The 22,500-nt window shown below is 39.9% G+C and overlaps 1 protein-coding gene across 1 annotated transcript in view; it reads right to left on the reverse strand.

The window, feature by feature from the left end:
- The window catches only part of ptprsa (protein tyrosine phosphatase receptor type Sa), a 476,646-nt gene that overhangs the window by 106,148 nt on the left and 347,998 nt on the right, over window positions 1–22,500 (reverse strand). Inside the window, exon 23 of the mRNA XM_072914629.1 lies at window positions 3,825–3,872. Within this exon, the coding sequence (XP_072770730.1) occupies window positions 3,825–3,872 (48 nt within the window). The remainder of the gene's footprint in view (window positions 1–3,824; window positions 3,873–22,500) is intronic.

Raw genomic sequence — 22,500 nt, forward strand, 5'->3', positions numbered from 1 at the left:
GATAAAACCCAACACCAAAAATAGACATTTGTAAGGCAATTTAAAATAAATAAAGAATAGTGAACTGAATAAGTGTACGTTATATGAGGCATAAATAACCAACTGAGAACGTGCCTGGTATGTTAACGTAACATATTATGGTAAGAGTCATTCAAATAACTATAACATATAGAACATGCTATACGTTTACCAAACAATCTGTCACTCCTAATCGCTAAATCCCATGAAATCTTATACGTCTAGTCTCTTACGTGAATGAGATAAATAATATTATTTGATATTTTACGGTAATGTGTTAATAATTTCACACATAAGTCGCTCCTGAGTATAAGTCGCACCCCCGGCCAAACTATGAAAAAAAACTGCGACTTATAGTCCGAAAAATACGGTATGTTATATTGCTACTATGGTACATTTTTGTCTACTTTATACTTTTTGTTTTCGCCCTCTATTTGTGCCATTGTGTGCATTAACCTTTCCATCCTTTGTAACTGCGCTACTGTGTGGAACAATTTCCCTTGTGGTTCATTAAAGCTTGTCTAAGTCGAAGTCTAATACAGATTTAAAGTGTACATTTTCAAAAGATAAATGATGATACTTTTGGAAAGCGTGGGGTGTGGTTTCATTCGCAGTCTGGAAACGCCTCCAGAATCGAACAGTTCACAGACAGACTCAAAAAAACGGATTATTAAAGTGACTGTGGAGTAAAAATGACTCAGAATTAACACCAAGGCATATCCAATACATATAATCGGGACCAGGGTTGTCAAAGTCGTTCTTATGGAGGGCCACATCGCAATTATTGCCACCCTCAGAGGGCCATAAGCGTATAATAGCCTTTTTACACAATTTGCATTGGCAACTTATTTGGATTATCATTTTTTTTGACCAACAGATTGATAGATAACCTTGCTCTCAAATCACAAATCAAGGCAGATTTTGAAATATTTAAATTGGATAACCAAAAAAAACAACCTCTTGTTGTATTATCAAATAATATTAAAGTGTGGAACGTAAGAAGTACTTTTTTCCGTCAAAATTGAAAGAAAAAAATACATTTAGACAAAAAGTGCTTTATTATTTCAAGCCTTTCGCAGGCTACATTGAAATGATGTGGCGGACTCTCTTAGGTGATTTGGAGGGCCACTTTAAACGACGTGGTGGACCGCATTTAATGACGTGGCGGGTTACGTTTGATGATGTGGTAGACCACCTGTAAGGATAACCTGCGGGCCCAATTTTTCCACTACACAGAGGACCCACGAAAATATTAACATTATTACAATACTAATTAGTAGTAATCTTACTCTTGATGTTAATCACATTCAAAATGTATATTTAACCTACAAATAGTTTACAACCTTGTCAAATGATAGGAAAACATGTATTAATCACAAATATTATTTATTTATTGAACATGTAATTCTAAGGCTTAGTTCAGGCTGATTAGAAAAACAAGTACTAAACAAATATACTGCCTAAAAAGGGACTAGGGTTGTACGGTATACCGGTATTAGGATTGTACCGCGATACTAATGAATCATTTTTGGTACTATACCACCTCTGAAACGTATCGGATTGATACCCAAATTTGTGGTATCATCCAAAACTAATGTAAAGTATCAAACAACAGAAGAATAAGTGGTTATTACATTTTAACAGAAGTGTAGATAGAAAATGTTAAAAGAGAAAGTAAGCAGATATTAACAGTAAATGAACAAGTAGATTAATAATTCATTTTCTACCACTTGTCTTTAATAATGTTGACAAAATAATAGAATGGAAAATGACACAATATGTTACTGCATATGTCAGCAGCTAAATTAGGAGCCTTTGTTTGTTTACTTAATAATAAAAGACAAGTTGTCTAGTACAGTGTTTTTCAACGTTTTTTGAGCCAAGGCACATTTTTTGCGTTGGAAAAATTTGGAGGCACACCACCAGCAGAAATCATTAAAAAACGAAACACAGCTGACAGTAAAAAGTTTAAAGTCAATTGTTGGGTATGACTTTAAAGCATAACCAAGTGTGCATCAATGTTGCTCTTGTCTCAAAGTAGGTGTACTCTCACCAACTGTCACATCCCGCCCTGACTTATTTTTAGTTGTTTGCTGTTTTCCTATGTGTAGTGTTTTAGTTCTTGTCATGCGCTCCTAATTTGGTGGCTTTTTCTCTTTTTCTGGTATTTTCCTGTACCAGTTTCATGTCTTCCTTGACCGCTATTCCCCATACCTGCTTTGTTTTAGCAATCAAGAATATTTCAGTTGTTTTTATCCTTCTTTGTCGGGACATTGTTGATTGTCATGTCATGTTCGGATGTACTTTGTGGACGCCGTCTTAGCTCCACAGTAAGTCTTTGCTGTCGTCCAGCATTCTGTTTTTGTTTACTTTGTTGCCAGTTCAGTTTTAGTTTTCTTCTGCATAGCCTTCCCTAAGCTTCAATGCCTTTTCTTAGGGGCACTCACCTTTTGTTTATTTTTGGTTTAAGCATTAGACACCTTTTTACCTGCACGATGCCTCCCGCTGTTCCCGACATCTACAAAGCAATTAGCTACCGGCTGCCACCTACTGATATGGAAGAGTATTACACGGTTACTCTGCCGAGCTCTAGACAGCACCGACACTCAACAACAACACATAATGTGCAGACTATAATTACTGGTTTGCAAAAAATATTTTTAACCCAAATAAGTGAACCCAGATGATCTCCCACGGCACACCAGACTGTATCTCACGGTAGTGTGCCGCGGCACAGTGGTTGAAAAACACTGGTCTAGTATGTTCACTATTTTATTTAAGGACCAACTTGCAATAAGAAACATATGTTTAATTTTTTTTTTTTTTTGTCAAAATAAAGCCAATAATGCAATTTTTTGTGGTCCCCTTTATTTAGAAAAGTACCTAAAAGTATCAAAATAATTTTGGTACCGGTACCAAAATATTGGTATCGTGACTACACTAGAAGGGACTCATAAATAACTGATGAAAAATAAGTTTACATCCATTTATGTAGTGTTAAAATAAACAAATGAAAATGAAAATACAGCTTCACCAATTTAGTCTTCAGACTTCTTCTGTTTGTTTGATGTTGTCATTACTGCTACAAGTGGTGAAAAAGTGTATTACAACTGAGTACCGCCGTGGCCTTTACACACCACAGCTGAAAAAACGACACTTTTTGGCGGCCCTCTCGGGCCCTATGATTAAGCAAGACTGCATTAGATGATGTGGTGGGCCAGTTTTGGCCCCCGGGCCTTGAGTTTGCCACTTGTGGTCTAGACCACATGGAAGCGTTTTAAAATGTAGATTAGAATGATAAATCTACATAGCTGAGCTATGTAATGATTATTTTAGATAGGCTTGTTGCAAAAGCATAGGTGGAGAAAATATAGAAAAGGGGAATTATAAAAAAAAAAAACATTTTTTCTTTCTCAGATGATCAGGACGCTCAAATGTCAAGACGTTATTTAATTCGTTCCGTTGCTTATCTTCCAGCGCTAGAAAGGACCGGCACGTTCCAAATGGAAATGGAGCAGTGGTGGTGAAAGAGGAGGAAGTGGGGGAAACAATCTAAACATCTCTTCATCAGCAGAGGTGATTTCATATGCGCTTTGGTTTAATGCCAAGCTGACAGCCAAGTGAATATTGTGACTGACTGAGCGCGTCCGTAGAAACCAACACAAAATCATTAGTGCCGATTATGCTGCATCATGTGGGGGGGAAAAAAAAAACGCAACGCAAGCAAATCACTTGTCAATGGACACAAGCAGTGCTTCAAAAAGAACAAAAGCTGGTATGCAAATGCTTAAAGCTCAAAGACTAACTTTCATATTCAATATCTGCTGCACTCTGAGGACTGTTTAGACTGGAATCTGAAAGAACAGCACACATGGGGGAAGTGTTTGACAAAGCCTGTACATTAATGGAACAGAAAGGGTTGAAGGGAAAACTGACAAATATGATAGAAGACAATGAAACATTTCTCAAGGTGCGACCACAAACCACATTAGAGTCATTCTCACTCACTACCATAAAAAAAAAGCACTCTGAAAGTATTGACCGAATATTATGCATATATATACATAATATGAGTAAAACTGCGTATGTTTTGGATTTGAAAACCAACACCTAAACAAACAGTGTGTGTAACTAGGGATGGGTACCTTTCACATTTAAACCGAGAAAGTACCAATTCCCAGTACCTAGGAATCTAGTAGCCTACTCTTCAGTATCAATGTGTGTGTTCATGTGGGAACAAATTAAATAATAAAAGGTTTACCAATTTACATATATTTCTAACATACATATATACATATATATATATATATATATATATATATATATATATATATATATATATGTGCATATATTTACATATACATATATATGTGTATGTATTTATATATATATATATATAAACATATATATATATATACACATATATACATATATATACATACACATATATATATATATATATATATATATATATATACATATATACATACACATATATATACATATATACATATATATACACACACATATATATATATATACATATATACATACATATATATACATACATATATATATATACAGTATATACACACATATATATATATATATATATATATATATATATATATATATATATATATATATATATATATATATATATATATATATATATATATATAGGTCAGGAAAAACACAGGCTATTACATCTCTACAAGCCTGTTTTGCAGGTTTCCCTTGGGATATTATCAATACAAACCCCTGAAGAGCAGGGAAACCTGCTCTGTGTTTTTTCCTGACCTAACTTATATTCCGCTCTACCTCGGTATTGAGTACTGTATAACAGATAAACCCACAGAAACCTCGACTATATATATATATATATATATATATATATATATATATATATATATATATATATATATATATATATATATATATGTACACACACACACACATTTATATATATATATATATATATATATATATATATATATATATATATATATATATATATATATATTATTTTTTTTTTACATTTGAGGTCATCATAACTGTGCTGTCCAGCTGTTACATCTTGTTTTTTGTTTCTTTGTACCACTTCTGACTCTCATTTGCAAGTATGCATTAATTTCAGTTGTCTTTAGGAAGTAGTCTATGCCATTAAGTTTAATCTGCCAGTAGTTAAATTTAGTTGATATGTTCAGAGATTTTATCAAATTTAATGTGGGCAATTCATTCAAAGTGAAATAAAATCCGACTGATATGATTAGGTGTGGGTACCTTTCACATTTGAATTGATACAGTGCCTGGGAATCGATGACGGTGCTGATCTTCGATACTTTTATGGGTGTTCAATTGCGCAGTCAATGTTAATTGTTGAATGAAATCTAAAAAAAACTATTTTGCATTTAAAACTAAGCTCTGCAGTGTTATCCTGTTTGTTTGTTTTTGCACTTTGGAGTCTCCTTTGCAAGTATTTTGTAGTAGACATTCCATGTAGTTGCAATTCCAAGACATTAGATGGCAGTAGTGTATAGGTTATGGTGTGTTGCTGTAGCCAGGATGTAGTCTTTGCCAACAAGTTCAATGTGTCATGTACTTTGTTGAGCCCTACAAAGTGTTTATACTTTAAGTATATATCAGGTGCATTTTAGTTGTAATTTTTATTACCAAATTCGGAGGTGTTGAAATCGCCATGTAAAATCACGAGTGCTAATCAGTAGCATGTATCTGGCATAGCATTGAGGCAGCGCATTTTGAAAAGTGGGGCCATACTTATTAAGCATGCTTGCTTTGTAGGCATGAAAAATTGCAACATTACCGGGTGACTACACTATGAGTGCTTGTTTGCCTGCCAAATGTTTGAGCCGATGTTTAGACATCACGTGCAACAAAGATAGCAAAATATAGTACGATTTTACATAATTAGTAGTGCTGTCGGATTTCTGTCGGTGCCTGTAAAAGTGCCAAATTAGGTACCCATCCCTATGTCTAACACTTTAAAGTTGGCTGCTTTTGCACATTTTTAAATTTTTTGTTGTCGTAGCTTATACATCCTCCTTAATACCAGCACCTTTTAAAATAAAATAGCCTTGTTATGCAAAACACAAATTCCTCAGAGGATAAATATATACACAGACAAAATATCGTCTAATATTATCTAAAACAACATTAATTCACTATCTATGAGCTTCATAAACACCAATTAGATGAGCCGATGGAAGTAAATAGAATTGAGACAGCGAAAGGGAAAAATAAAAACAATTCATATTTTTTGGTGGAAACAACACCGAAAAATGTTTTTTTTTAGTCTGTAGTTGAAGCATCAAGAGTAAAAAGTGTGATGAGACATCCACATTTTCTGGCTGACAGTTCTGTAGCGATAGCTGACGGGAGTCAATGCCTGAGGAGTACGGTGACGGTTCAGAGTCTTATCTGCTCGACAGGAGAAGTACTCTCCAGCCTTTCTTGGGATTATCTAACCAACTTTTAAAATCGGGAGAGCCTACTGGCATCCAGAGATAAGAGATCAGGTGTTACCGAAATAAAGCTACGGAAATGACTCCTAAAAATTCTTAGAAAACATTTTGATTGACATGTTTTCCTATGGATGTCCACACAAACACTGATAATTAAAACCAATCTCCCATCCATACGAGTGGATTTATAACACAAGCTTCTCCCTACGTTCAAAATAAAAAAGCTTATACATTTTTAGATGCATCGCAATCGGGACTTGGACGATTCTGAATTCATGTACAAACGTCAAAAACATTTTTTTTTAATTCTGCTAAATAAAGTACCGTATTTTCCGGACCATAGGGCGCACCGGATTGATTATAAGGCGCACTGCCGATGAGCGAGTCTAGTCAGGTTTATTTTCATACAAAAGGCGGATTATAGGCCGCGTTAAAGGAGTCATATTATTATGATTTTTTTCTAAATGAAAAACACTTCCTGTGGTTTTCGTCCTGGTCGTGGAACTGTGGACCAGCTCTATACTCTCGGCAGGCTCCTTGAGGGTGCATGGGAGTTTGACCAACCAGTCTACATGTGTTTTGTGGACTTGGAGAAGGCATTCGACCGTGTCCCTCGGGAAGTCCTGTGGGGAGTGCTCAGAGAGTATGGGGTATCGAACTGTCTGATTGTGGCGGTCCGCTCCCTGTATGATCAGTGCCAGAGCTTGGTCCGCATTGCCGGTAGTAAGTCGGACACGTTTCCAGTGAGGGTTGGACTCCGCCAAGGCTGCCCTTTGTCACCGATTCTGTTCATAACTTTTATGGACAGAATTTCTAGGCGCAGTCAAGGCGTTGAGGGGATCTGGTTTGGTGGCTGCAGGATTAGGTCTCTGCTTTTTGCAGATGATGTGGTCCTGATGGCTTCATCTGGCCAAGATCTTCAGCTCTCACTGGATCGGTTCGCAGCCGAGTGTGAAGCGACTGGGATGAGAATCAGCACCTCCAAGTCCGAGTCCATGGTTCTCGCCCGGAAAAGGGTGGAGTGCCATCTCCGGGTTGGGAAGGAGATCTTGCCCCAAGTGGAGGAGTTCAAGTACCTCGGAGTCTTGTTCACGAGTGAGGGAAGAGTGGATCGTGAGATCGACAGGCGGATCGGTGCGGCGTCTTCAGTAATGCGGACGCTGTATCGATCCGTTGTGGTGAAGAAGGAGCTGAGCCGGAAAGCAAAGCTCTCAATTTACCGGTCGATCTACGTTCCCATCCTCACCTATGGTCATGAGCTTTGGGTTATGACCGAAAGGACAAGATCACGGGTACAAGCGGCCGAAATGAGTTTCCTCAACCGGGTGGCGGGGCTCTCCCTTGGAGACAGGGTGAGAAGTTCTGCCATCCGGGGGGAGCTCAAAGTAAAGCCACTGCTCCTCCACATCAAGAGGAGCCAGATGAGGTGGTTTGGGCATCTGGTCAGGATGCCACCCGAGCGCCTCCCTAAGGAGGTGTTTAGGGCACGTCCGACTGGTAGGAGGCCACGAGAAAGACCCAGGACACGTTGGGACGACTATGTCTCCCGGCTGGCCTGGGAACGCCTCGGGATCCCCCGGGAGGAGCTGGACGAAGTGGCTGGGGAGAGGGAAGTCTGAGCTTCCCTGCTTAGGCTGCTGCCCCCGCGACCCGACCTCGGATAAGCGGAAGAAGATGGATGGATGGATGGATGGACGTCAAAAACATTTTTTTTTAATTCTGCTAAATAAAGTACCGTATTTTCCGGACCATAGGGCGCACCGGATTGATTATAAGGCGCACTGCCGATGAGCGAGTCTAGTCAGGTTTATTTTCATACAAAAGGCGGATGATAGGCCGCATTAAAGGAGTCATATTATTATGATTTTTTTCTAAATGAAAAACACTTCCTTGTGGTCTACATCAGTGGTCCCCAACCTTTTTGTAGCTGCGGACCGGTCAACGCTTGAAAATGTGTCCCATGGACCGGGGGGGGGGGGGGGGGGGGGGGGATTTTTTTTATAAAGAAATACAATCATGTGTGCTTGCGGACTGTATGTATCCCTGCAGACTGTATTGATCTGTACTGATAAAAAAATATATATATATATTTTTTTAATTTCTTTTGCGGCCCGGTACCAATCGGTCCGGTGGTTGGGGACCCACTGGTCTACATAACATGTAATGGTGGTTCTTTGGTCAAAATGTTGCATAGATTATGTTTTACAGATGATCTTCAAGTCGCTTTCTGACAGTCGCTTCAGGATGCGCCGTTTTGTGGGCGGTCTTATTCACGTAGCTCACCTTCGGCAGCGTCTTTTCTCCGTCATCTTTGTTGTAGCGGTGTAGCGTGCAAGGACGGGGGTTGAAGAAGTGTCAAAAGATGGAGCTAACTGTTTTAATGACATTCAGACTTTACTTAAATCAACAACGGAGCATCATCTCCTCATCCGTGGCTCTCTAGTGCAAGAACACCAGAAATGTGTCCCATGAAAAAAACGTCCGACCGGAACTCTCTAATAACTAAAGTTCCTTGGGCGAATAATGTAAACTCACTACACCGGTATGTTTTAGCGCTTTCATGGCGAGTTTACAGATAGATGTAAGTAAGACACTACTTTATGTAAGAAATGGCAACAGTGGAGGATGAATGTCCCATAACAAGAAGATAGAGAAAAAGAAGAAGCTTATCGACACGGACTACAAAGGCGGACGTGCGCACATTTTTAGGACTTATGCAGAGCCCAAATACACATCAACAGGAACCAGAAGGTAAGTAAAGTTGGTTTTGCATAATATTGCGAAACAAAACGCCAGATAACATGTTTTACCTTATACACAGACCATAATAATACTCGTATGTTGAAGCACATCAAGCGGTGCGGCTTCATAGCTTACCAAAGTCGTACTAAAACATTTTGATAGATTTTCGAGCACCGTGTGTAATGTTCTATATTTTCAATGGAACATATACAATTGTGGTGGTGTTTACTTGAATCATATTGCAGTCTACACGTATCTCTTATGTGTGACTGCCATCTACTGGTCACACTTATCATTTCCCCATGTACCAAATAAAATAGCTTCGAGGTCGGTAAGCACAACCAAAATTATTCCGTACATTAGGCGCACCGGGTTATGAGGTGCACTGTCGAGTTTTGAGAAAATGAAAGGATTTTAAGTGCGCCTTAAAGTCCGCAAAATACAGACGGTTTTGACGGACCACAAACACAGGCAGCGGGAAAGGTGAAGCCATGCTAACCGCTCAACTAGCTTGAATGTGAAGTAGGGAAACAACAAAAGATTAAGTGCTTTGTACATTTCAACAGACGTTGAACTAGCAAGTAAATTAATGAGTTAGGAGAGGGAAGATTATCCACACATTACGACAACAATGTGAGCCATATATTTGAATGTGTAGATACCACACACCTCTTTGAGCTGCCTGCTTGAACATAATGATACATTTATATTAAAATATGACATTAAAGATGCATAAAACAAATGTATAATCGAATCATGAGGTGCCAGAAGATTCCCCCGCCTATAAATAGGTGTTACATACATAGGATACTGTTGCCCATCAGAGATTCGACGTTCGACAACGAGTCGAGTCTTTTAAACGGCTCTTTTAAGTGACAATGAAAACCGACTACAAGTTCGAGGCCATTTTCATAAAAAAAAAAAAAAATGCAGAAGCACGTGACAATGAGTCGGAGTCAAAGGAAAACAGCATTTAGAGTCACTTTTCTGGGTAAATGTTATGTTGTAGTACTGTAGTTCAGGTGTAATTCACGTTTGTATCTTGTTCTCATTTTTATCCTCATTGTATTTACATTATTTTATACATAGATGCATGTCATTTTTATTTATTGTTTCTATGTTTTTGTGTTATGTTTTTTAGGGGAGGGAAATTTTAAAATAGTTTATGGAATGTTTTCAATGAACACAAGCACAATCAAATGATTAGCAATGCTTCAGAGTCGTTCCCACCAATACAGTATCAACTGTATGGGTTTGAATTATTCGGATTCAAATATTATCATCAATTTCTCGCTTGTCTCTAGCCGTAAGCGGTAAGTCTCGTTGTTTCTGTGTCGTAACATGTGCATATGTGCTTATCTATCATTTTTTTTCCTGTCCCCAAACTAAGCACCCCTCATAGAAGCCTAGTCTGGGATCGACCACGTCCTCCTTTTCCCACCTTTTACAGGGAGCCGCCCATGTAATGTCAATGTACTTTTTAAGAGCAGTGACAATAAAGTGTTATCCTATCTTATCAAATCCTATCCTATCCTATAACTGCTACCCAAAATTGTTTCCTTAACCTCTAAAGGCCTTAATGGCCACATGCGTGGACAGCGCCTTTTAGCTCTTATTTCCAAAATTGTGTACACTACTGAATTGAGGTCTTATGCCGACATATAGACATTTATACTGCCATCTGGTGGTGTCAGAAGAGTATAACATACAATGGAATTTGGAAAAAAAAAGGGTAAAAATAAAAATTTTCATGTCAAACATGAAGTACACGTTTGTGTACTCATGGACTTAAGTACATCATATAAAAAGATGATTTTTAGTTTTTATTCCAATTAGGGTGCAAAATAGCAAAGAGAAATAAAAAAAATCATGTAAACAAACAGCTTGGGCCTTAAGAGGTTAAACAAATACAACAATGAGACATTTACTTTGAATCGTTCTTTGAAAAGAACGGTTCCTCAAGCTCCAACTCCATTCAAAGAACCATAAATCCCATCTCGATTGCCCGTTTCTTAAGAAACAAATTCAAAAAAGTTTTACCCATCTACACTCCATAACCAAAGCTGTAGTTTTTGAAAATCTCTTTTTTTATAAACTCAGTTTTCAAGAACAAAAAAAAATATTTGTAAAATATCAGTATTTGTGTGGACATGGCCGTAGTTTGGTGGGTCTACCTAAAAACCACTGAATGGAAGACATGCAGATTAATTTGAGTTGACTACAGATGTCAAGTTTGTCACAGAGATTCACTATCTCCAAGCATTATTTACTACAGTGAGAAGGAGGTGAAGTAAAGTCTGCTTAGATTTATGCACGGATTTGTTGACGTGTTGATGCTAGCAAGGACGAGGGTGCTCGTTGCTGTAATCTCAGGAAATGAGTAGGATACTAATTCATGCCAATGATTTGACGGCGCTTGTAAAATGTTGAAATGTGTGATGCCTGTGTGATGCCGTCTGCCATTTTTTTTTTTTTAAATATATGAGTTTAAAAAAATATGAAAGTCAGAGAGTTACGGGGGCGGATGTAACATTGACTGAAAAGTAAGAAATACATTGCTTTATTTTTTTCCATATTTTGTTATGTTACAGCCTTATTCCAAAATGGAATAAATTCACTGTTTTCCTCAAATTTCTACAGACAACATCTCATTATGACAATGTGGAAAGTTTTTTTTTTTTAATTGCAAATGTATTCAAACTAAAAAAATTACATGTAAATAAGTATTCACAGCCTTTGCGCAATACTTTGTTGATGCACATTTGGCAGCAATCGCAGAAGAACAAGAACCCGATGGTCACTCTGTAGAGAGAGGAGAACCTTCTAGAACAGGCCTTGTCAAGACTTGGACTATGGCTAGGTTTGTTCTCCCGTGGTGCAAATGAACATTTGGACCCGACATGGCGTGAAGGTGAAGACATTATTTATTTTACACTAACAAAGGAACAAAAAGCGCGCTCAAGGCGGAAGTACAAACTTGACTAACGAAACAAAAAGACTTGCACGTGGGCAAAAAACTATGGACATGAACAAAAGTCGCTAACTGTGGCATGAATAGAAAAAACTTACTTGACCTGACATGAAGTGCGCAGAAGTAAACAGAGTGAGAAGCAGAAAGTCAGGGGTATGATGTCGCCAGGGAGACTTCCTGGCAACAATGGGTTTAAATAATAGTGACATGATTAAAGACAGGTGCGTGAGTCGTGAGGGCAGGTGAAAACTAATGGGTTGCTATGGTGACAAACAAGAGTGCACAATGAGTCCAAACGTGGAACAGGTGAAACTAATGGGTAACCATGGAAACAAGACAAGGGAGTGAAAAGCCAGAAACTAAAGAGTCCAATAAGTAAACAAAACAAAACATGATTACACAGACATGACAGACCTGGGCAATTATTTTGACTCGCGGGGCCAAATTTAGAGAAAAAAATATGTCTGGGGGCGGGTATATCTGATTTTTAGGAACACTAATACAAAACCTCACAATAATGTCTGATTGAATGCTAAAAACCTTATGACAGACCACCTGGAAAAAAACTTTTTTTTCTGACTGAGACACCTAGAATGTACATGAAAATAAAGAATGTGGGATTTACAATATTAACTATGAACGATAAAACACTGAATATTGACAACATATGAACGTCACACCCCCTCTCAATCGACATTATTCACAATCAAGCGAAACACAAGGAAAATGCAACAAACAGTGAAATATGCGAGGGGTAAAAAAACAACAACTATACAATCTGATATATTTGATACAACACTAAGCTTTAGAACTTTGTTGAAAAAAACCCTTCTGCGTCTGTCCCTGACAGCCATTTTTCAGGCTGGCCGCTCTAGAAACGCTCTATGAAAACGCTCCCCATCCACACTGCTTGGTGCCTCGTCTGAGCTGCTGTGACGTAGATTACCATAGTAACTAATTAGATTACCATAGTAACTAGTACATCATGCAAAAGTGCAGATTCCAAGCATTGAAAGACTTAGTATAGTTGAAGACTTACGGTCATTAGAAAACATCACTGCACATCACAATGGCAGCTACACTTTCCATCTTAAAGATCTAAAAAAAATTATTAGGGAATGTCCGGTGGGCCAGATTGAAAAGGCCTTAATTTGCCCAGGTCTGTTCTAGAAGGACAACCATCTCTGCAGCAATCCACCAATCCGGCCTGTATGATGATGTCGTGGCCAGACGGAAGCCATTTCTTAGTAAAAAGTTTGCCAAAATGCACCTGAAATAATCTCAGACCATGCGAAACTAAATTATCTGGTCTGATAAGACAAATATTGAACTATTTGGCGTGAAGGCCAGGCATCATGTTTGGAGGCACCGCTCAACACCAGGCCAATACCATCTCTACAGTGAAGCATGGGGGTGGCAGCATCATGCTGTGGGGTTGCTTTTAGGCGGCAGGAACTGGGAGACTATTAGAGGGAAAAGATGAATGCAGCAATGTACAGAGACATCCTGGATGAAAACCAACGCTTCTCATCCAACCTGATGGAGCGTGAGAGGTGCTGCAAAACGGGAATGGGCGAACCTTTCAAAAGGTAGGTATGCCAAGCTTGTGGCATCGTATTCAAAAAGGCTGTCACTGCTGCCAAAGGTGTATCAACGAGTGTATCGTCAAGTATTGAGCAAATGCTGTGAATACTTACACTATATTGCCAAAAGTATTTGGCCAGCCATCCAAATGATGAGAATCAGGTGTCCTAATCACTTGGCCCGGTGTATAAAATCAAGCACTTAGGCATTGAGACTGTTTCTACAAACATTTGTGAAAGAATGGGCCGCTCTCAGTGATTTCCAGCGTGGAACTGTCATAGGATGCCACCTGTGCAACAAATCCAATTGTGAAATTTCCTCGCTCCTAAATATTCCCAGAGTCAACTTTATTATAAGAAAAGTGAAGAGTTTGGGAACAACAGCAAGTCAGCCACCAAGTGGTAGGCCACATAAACTGACAGAGAGGGGTCAGCGGATGCTGAAGCGCATAGTGCAAAGACTTTCTGCACAGTCAGTTGCTACAGAGCTCCAAACTTCATGTGACCTTCCAATTAGCCCACGTACAGTACGCAGAGAGCTTCATGGAATGGGTTTCCATGGCCGTGCAGCTGCATCTAAGACATACATCACCAAGTCCAATGCAAAATGTGGGATGCAGTGGTGTAAAGCACGTCGCCACTAGACTCTAGAGCAGTGGAGACGCCTTCTCTGGACTGGTGAATCACACTTTTCCATCTGGCAATCTGATCGACCAGTCTGGGTTTGGAGGTTGCCAGGAGAACGCTACATTTCAGTCGTGGAATTAACACATTATTATGCCTAATTTGGACAACCAGGTATGGTGAAGATAAGGTCCTTTTTTTAAAATTAATAAAATAAAATAAGATAAATAAATTAAAAACATTTTCTTAAATAAAAAAGAAAGTAAAACAATACAAAAACAGTTACGTAGAAACTAGTAATTAATGAAATTGAGTAAAATGAACTGTTAAAGGTTAGTACTATTAGTGGACCAGCAGCACGCACAATCATGTGTGCTTACGGACTGTATCCCTTGCAGACTGTATTGATATATATTGATATATAATGTAGGAACCAGAATATTAATAACAGAAAGAAACAACCCTTTTGTGTGAATGAGTGTGAATGGGGGAGGGAGGTTTTTTGGGTTGGTGCACTAATTGTAAGTGTATCTTGTGTTTTTTATGTTGATTTAATAAAAAATAAAAAAATAAATATATATATTTTTAAAACGATACCGATAAAAAAACGATACCGATAATTTTCGATATTACATTTTAAAGCATTTATCGGCCGATAATATCGCTGTAATATAACAAAATGTGGAAAAAGTCAAGCACTGTGGATACTTCACTACTTTCAGCTGCATTGTATATTACATAATGAAGTGAAGTGAATTATATTTATATAGCGCTTTTTCTCTAGTGACTCAAAGCGTTTTTACATAGTGAAACCCAATATCTAAGTTACATTTAAACCAGTGTGGGTGGCACTGGGAGCAGGTGGGTAACGTGTCTTGCCCAAAGACACAACGGCAGTGATTAGGATGGCGGAAGCGAAGATCGAACCTGGCCACTCTACCAACCGAGCCTACCGCCCCAATAGTGTGTAGACTAAGTATGCAGGAAGTAGTCTTTGCCATTAAAGGCCTACTGAAATGTGATTTTCTTATTTAAACGGGGATCGCAGGTCCATTCTATGTGTCATACTTGATCATTTCGCGATATTGCCATATTTTTGCTGAAAGGATTTAGTAGAGAACATCGACGATAAAGTTCGCAACTTTTGGTCGCTGATAAAAAAGCCTTGCCTCACATCTGCACATTGTTTACAATCATGGCCACCAGCAGCTAGAGCGATTCGGACCGAGAAAGCGACAATTTCCCCATTAACTTGAGCGAGGATGAAAGATTTGTGGATGAGGAAAGTGAGAGTGAAGGACTAGAGGGCAGTGGGAGCGATTCAGATAGGGAATATGCTGTGAGAGGCGGGTGGGACCTGATATTCAGCTGGGAATGATTAAAACAGTAAATAAACACAAGACATATATATACTCTATTAGCCACAACACAACCAGGCTTATATTTAATATGCAACAAATTAATCCCGCATAACAAACACCTCCTCCCTCCCGTCCATATAACCTGCCAATACAACTCAAACACCTGCACAACACACTCAATCCCACAGCCCAAAGTACTGTTCACCTCCTCAAAGTTCATACAGCACATATATTTCCCCAAAGTTACGTATGTGACATGCACATAGCGGCACGCATGTACGGGCAAGCGATCAAATGTTTGGAAGCCGCAGCTGCATGCGTACTCACGGTACCGCGTCTGTGCATCCAACTCAAAGTCCTCCTGGTAAGAGTCTCTGTTATCCCAGTTCTCAACAGGCCAATGGTAAAGCTTGACTGTCATCTTCCGGGAATGTAAACAATGAAACCGGCTGTGTTATCCGGCACAGTAGTCAGGGGGTGCATTCTACGGCGGGGGTGCGTTATCCGGCACAACACCTGCCGCAATACACCGCTTCCCACCTACAGCTTTCTTCTTTGCTGTCTCCATTGTTCATTGAACAAATTGCAAAAGATTCACCAACACAGATGTCCAGAATACTGTGGAATTTTGCGATGAAAACAGACGACTTAATAGCTGGCCACCATGCTGTCCCAAAATGTCCTCAACAATCCGTGACGTCACGCGCAGGCGTCATCATACCGAGACGTTTTCAGCAGGATATTTCGCGCGAAACTTAAAATTGCACTTTAGTAAGCTAACCTGGCCGTATTGGCATGTGTTGCAATGTTAAGATTTCATCATTGATATATAAACTATCAGACTGTGTGTGGTCGGTAGTAGTGGGTTTCAGTAGGCCTTTAAGGTAACGTGCCAGTCTTGTATTTTGTTGCACCATAACTGAAACAAAAACCAAAATAAAATCCATGTTTGGTCATTGGGCGATTTAACGTTATTATTATGACTACGCCGGCCGTACTGCGCTACTAGAGATGCATGTAGAGATAAAGAGAGCAAGAGGATGGAGGAGATTAAAAATATGGAAACAGGGAGGAGATGGAGGGTGAAACGGAAGAAAAAATTAGCGCTCTGAGCAAAAGGCAGCTTGATTGGACACAGACAGTAGATATCCTCTGAGTTGTGCTGCTTCATTACTTGGGCCCCATTTGCCAATTAAAGCCCGGGAACCAAGGAAGATAATGACAAAAAACGAGCCACTCTGCGCCCTGAGGAGTTCCGCACTGTCAATGTGAGGCTGTCACATGACCAAAGAGATACATAAACACACACACACACACACACACACACTTCCAAATGCATTAATGAAGCTTTGCTTATGGGAAGACTAATCAGAAATCATTTTTTTGTTCTGCAGCACCACGGGTCACCGCGTCCCAATTGCCGATACGGCGTATGCTCCGCTGAATGAAAGGAGGCCGCGGACAAGAGCGCCGAGAGCGTGCTCATTTTAACAACGGCCGCTTTTAGCTGATGGCGATGTTCACAAATGCTCACCGGCCCACTTAATTGGGCTAAAATGTCCATTTAAATTGAATTCCCCCAGGTGCGGAGATAACAACGTTGCCCAATTCTGCTCGACGACGACGACGACGGGATTGCGGAAGGCTCGTGGCGTGCGGGGAGAAACCTCTCAGCGCGTATTAGTCGGCGTTACGTGCAAATGCACAATCAAGTGGACTAAGCAAGTGGTCATTATTCTAACCTCGCCATTACAGAGACGTCCCCCCTCGAAACAGGCTTTGACTACTAAGCAGCACGAAGACGAGGCGAGTCAATTCAACTCCCTCGTTTTGGGGGTCGAGACCATTTTCAGACAGAACTCCCAGAACCCTCTAACACGCTCCACTGCGGGCTGTGTGTGTGTGTGTGTGTGTGTCCCAAGATGAGAGAAACTGTGGTTTGAAATGTGGATCTTTTGATGACCATAAAGCCCTCCAAAAAAAGGGAGAAAGTATGTGAGGAGTGTGTCAATGAAACTTCTGTACACACCCCTCGCCTTGGCTGCCTCACGGAGCCAAATGTGTTTCAAGTTCCAGTCTGCAAGGTCTCTCAAAATGTCTTCTGTCAAAATGAGCTGCCAGACGAGGGCGAACACGGGCGTTTAAATGGGGCGACTATGGATCAGCAAAGCAAAAGGAAGATGGATGACACAATAGAAGCTGTCAGGTGTTTCCCCACAAGCCTTAGCTGAAGGTAACTCAGGAGGATGCAGTGGACTTGTTTATTGAAAATAATATTCTCCTTTGTAGTCTTTAGACATCGACTTGATGGCGAGTGGACTGTTTGGATCAGGGGTGTCAAACATACGGCCATACTTGCCAACTAGAGGTGTAACGGTACACAAAAGTTTCAGTTCGGTACGTACCTCGGTTTAGAGGTCACTAGGGATGTCCCGATCCAGGTTTTTGCACTTCTGATCCGATACCGATATTGTTTTTGCACTTCCTATCCGATACCGATACTGACCGATACTGGCCTATCCGAGCATGTATTAAAGTTATTTAGCCTACTTAGTTGTCAGAATCATGTTGAAAAGGGTTTTAGTACTCTTGATAACAACTAGCCAGCTGAATTAGGGGAGTTTGAATAATACACAATGGTTGGTAACAAGAAACTGACCTGTTTATTCAAGGATAAACACAAAATAGACAAAATTATACATGACAAACAGAAATGGCATCATTGAACTAGGGCTGGGCGATATGGCCTTTTTTTAATATTGCGATATTTTAAGGCCATATTGCGATACACGATATATATCTCGATATTTTGCCTTAGCCTTGAATGAACACTTGATGCATATAATCACAGCAGTATGATGATTCTATGTGTTTTGATTGATTGATTGAGACTTTTATTAGTAGGTTGCACAGTGAAGTACATATTCCGTACAATTGACCACTAAATGGTAACACCCGAATAAGTTTTTCAACTTGTTTAAGTCAGGGTCCACTTAAATTGATTCATGATACAGATACATACGATCAGATATATACTATCATCATAATACAGTCATCACACAAGATAATCACATTGAATTATTTACATTATTTATAATCCGGGGTGTGGAGGGGGGCGCCGGATGTAAGTGTCAAAAAGACAGCCAAAAGAGTTTGATATGAGAATAAATCTAAAGTTAAAATATAGGGTAGAAATGCACCCATTTGCAGGAAATGTAGTCTTGATTTTCAAAATTTTCTTTCAAGGCTTGCATGTCTACACTAAAACATTCTTCTTCATACTGCATTAATATATGCTACTTTTAAACTTTCATGCAGAGAAGGAAATCACAACTAAAAAAAAAATCACAAATTTTTTCATACGGTGTTGATGTGGAAATTTTTGCCTCGGCATTTTGATGGTGTGGACGTGTGGCACCGAATGGAGATAAGCATCTCGACAGACGTTACAATATTTGAACAATGATGACGAAAACTGTTTTCTCTGTCGTGTCCGTGTGTCGAAAATTGTTATGCGCTTATTTTTTTATTTGATTTTGTGTGTGGCATATAATTGCTATGCGCACAGGCGCGCACCTTAGAGGGAACATTGGTCACACGGCTGCGCTAGCATCACAGCTAACGTTAGCCATGCTGCTACCTCTCTGCTCGGGGAGGACGTATACGTATGTGACGTGTGACGTGACAGTATGTGACATGTGTAAGAAGGTGCGCTTGCTGTCTGTGAGAGGGAGACACAGAAAAGAGTGAGAAGAGCCTGTCGTGTAATGCCAGCAGCTAAAAGCAACTGCGTGAGAATTCACAGACCTGTGGATGTGTTGAAGGTGTGCTGGAAAATGCGGAACGGAAATTAGGGAGCAGCAGAAAAGTGGAATGTATTATTTAAATCGGTGCGTTAGAAAACCCGGACCGGAGTTTTTTTTTTAAACTGGATCTGGATCGGCATTTTCCCATGCCTTGCCGATACGCATTTTTTGGCAAATATCGGCGGTTGATCCGATCCAAATATCGGATCGGGACATCCCTAGAGGTCACGGTTCGGTTCATTTTCGGTACAGTAAGAAAACAACAAAATATAAATTTTTTGGTTATTTATTTATCAAATTTGAAAAATCTTCCACCAAAATTATTTTTCTTAGTGGAATATTTGATGTGAAGTAATCGGAACCTTGGATAGGTCAATAATTCATAATAACTTTGATTTTGATTCAATATTATGTTTTGAGCAATGACAGTTTGAAATAAATAAAAAAAAAACAGCTTTGTTTTATTAGTCAACATTGCAACTTTTTCTAAATTACATTTAACCTTTAAGCTTTTTTATTTCACTTTTGTTATGTTTTTGTTTATTTTAATAGTATTTTTAGAATGTGCCGTGGGCCTTTAAAACATAAGCAGTGGGCCGCAAATGGCCTCCGGGGCACACTTTTGACACCCCTGCTATAGATAATAAAAAATCTGATAAATCTATGGATAAAAAGCAGAGCCTGGCGACGCATGCGCGTTTATCATAACTCTCTTGCTCTCTCTGTCTCTGCCCCTCCCTCACGAATCCTGCTGCGCGCACAATTTGTTATGTTTTTAACCCCTTCTTAACCCTGAATGTACATTGAAAATACACGCAACCCTAACTCAAAATGCCGGACATTTGAGGCATTTAAGAAACTCCGCCCGGACAGCCCCGCAAAAAAAAGGACATGTCCGGTGAAAACGTGCGTTACGCTACTTAATATGTTCATGTGGAAACTTGTTCGGTACACCTCCGAACCGAACCGAAACCCCCGTACCGAAACGGTTCAATACAAATACATGTACCGTTACACCCTTATTGCCAACCCTCCTGATTTTCCCGGGAGATCTCCCGAATTTTAGTGCCCTTCCCGAAAATCTCCCAGGGCAACTATTCTCCCGAATTTATCCCGATTTCTACCCTGACAACAATATTGGGGGCGTGCCTTAATGGCACTGCCTTTAGCGTCCTCTCTCACCTGAAAAGGAGACTATTATATGTCTCCATTATCCATAGGTTTATCTATAACCCATAAAGTAGGCAAGCACGGAGCTATTTCTCAGCGTGTGTTTATTCCAGCCAGGACACGTTACTACACTGACACACAACATCCGGATTCCCATCATGCATTGCTTCAAAACTACGGCAAGTTGTAATGTCCAAAAACATAACACAGACGAAGCAGAAGAACGAAAAAGAGACATGGCGACGACGAGTAAGAAGAAGAAGGACGCTTGCAAGTTCCAAAATGATTGGAAACAATTATTTCAGTTCATCCAGGACATCTCCCGAATTCGGAGGTCTCAAGGTTGGCAAGTATGCATACAGCCTGCAAGATGAGTTTAAGTATAAAAATGAGCTTTTTTTAAAGAAAGAAACTGCTGTTCCAAATGTGTCCACTGGATGTCGCCATAGCAATTCAAGTGTAACCCACGTCACACATGACACTGTTTAAAGACGACGTGTCAGCTGACTTTAAGCGCCCTCTGGATTGACTGCAGCTACTCCAACAAGTGCAAGCAATCAACTGCTCCTGTTGTCGCTGGCAGCAGATGGCGGCAGACTGATGCAGCGTCGACGCACAATACGTTTTTCATTGTAAATTATCCACTCAACGGATAAAATAACGAAACGGTAAGATGCAAAGACTTTAAAGGGGAACTGCACTTTTTGTCCTATCTAGTCTTTAAGCATGAACTGATGAAGCCTGCTTGGATGACAGGTGAAATGTCTTCTGTGGCAAACTAAATTAAAACTGGAAAGGACAGCTCCAGTCGATCACGATGAGCGAAACGTCTTCTCCAACAAAGAAAACTCCAACAGCCCAGTCTCTAGTCTGACTAGAGCGACAAGACTAGAGCTGTCCTATCTAGTCTTTTAAGACAACCTCAAAAATCCAGTTTTAGTCTAACTCGTCTGACCAAGTAGAGCTGTCTATCTAGTCCTTGAGCATGAGCTGATAAAGCCAGCTCAGACGGGAGGCGAAACATCTTCTTTGACAACCTGAATGAAGACTGGATAGGACAGCTATAGTCGATCATACCGGGGCTGTCTATCAGGTCTTCGGGCATGAACTGGCGAAACCTACACAGACGAGGAACGAACATCGAAGAAAAGCTCAACAGTACCGTCTCTAGTCCGACCGACTAACGCTCTCCTATCTAGTCTTTAAGCATGAATTGGTGAAGCCTGCTTGGATGAAAGGCGAAATGTCTTCTGTGACAAATTAAATTAAGACTAGAAAGGACAGCTCAACTCGATCCCGATGAAGCCTGCTCACACGAGGAGCGAAACATCTTCTAAGAAAACCTCAACAGCCCAGTCTCGAGTCTGACTAGAGCGACAAGACTAGAGCAGTCCTATCTAGTCTTTAAGCATGAATTGATGAAGCCTGCTTAGATGAGAGGCGGCATGACTTCTGCGACAAACTAAATTAAGAATGGAAAGGACAGCTCCAGTCGATCACGATGAGCGAAATGTCTTCTAAGGAAACTCCAACAGCCCAGTCTCTAGTCTGACTAAAGCGACAAGACTAGAGCTTTCCTATCTAGTCTTTTAAGACAATCTCAAAAATCTAGTTTTAGCAAAACATCTTCTTTGACAACCTGAATGAAGACTGGATAGGACAGCTATAGTCGATCATACCGGGGCTGTCTATCAAATCTTTGAGCATGAACTGACGAAACCTACAAAGACGAGGAACGAACAT

Source organism: Nerophis lumbriciformis, linkage group LG14 (assembly GCF_033978685.3).
Source record: "Nerophis lumbriciformis linkage group LG14, RoL_Nlum_v2.1, whole genome shotgun sequence".
Taxonomy (NCBI): domain Eukaryota; kingdom Metazoa; phylum Chordata; class Actinopteri; order Syngnathiformes; family Syngnathidae; genus Nerophis; species Nerophis lumbriciformis.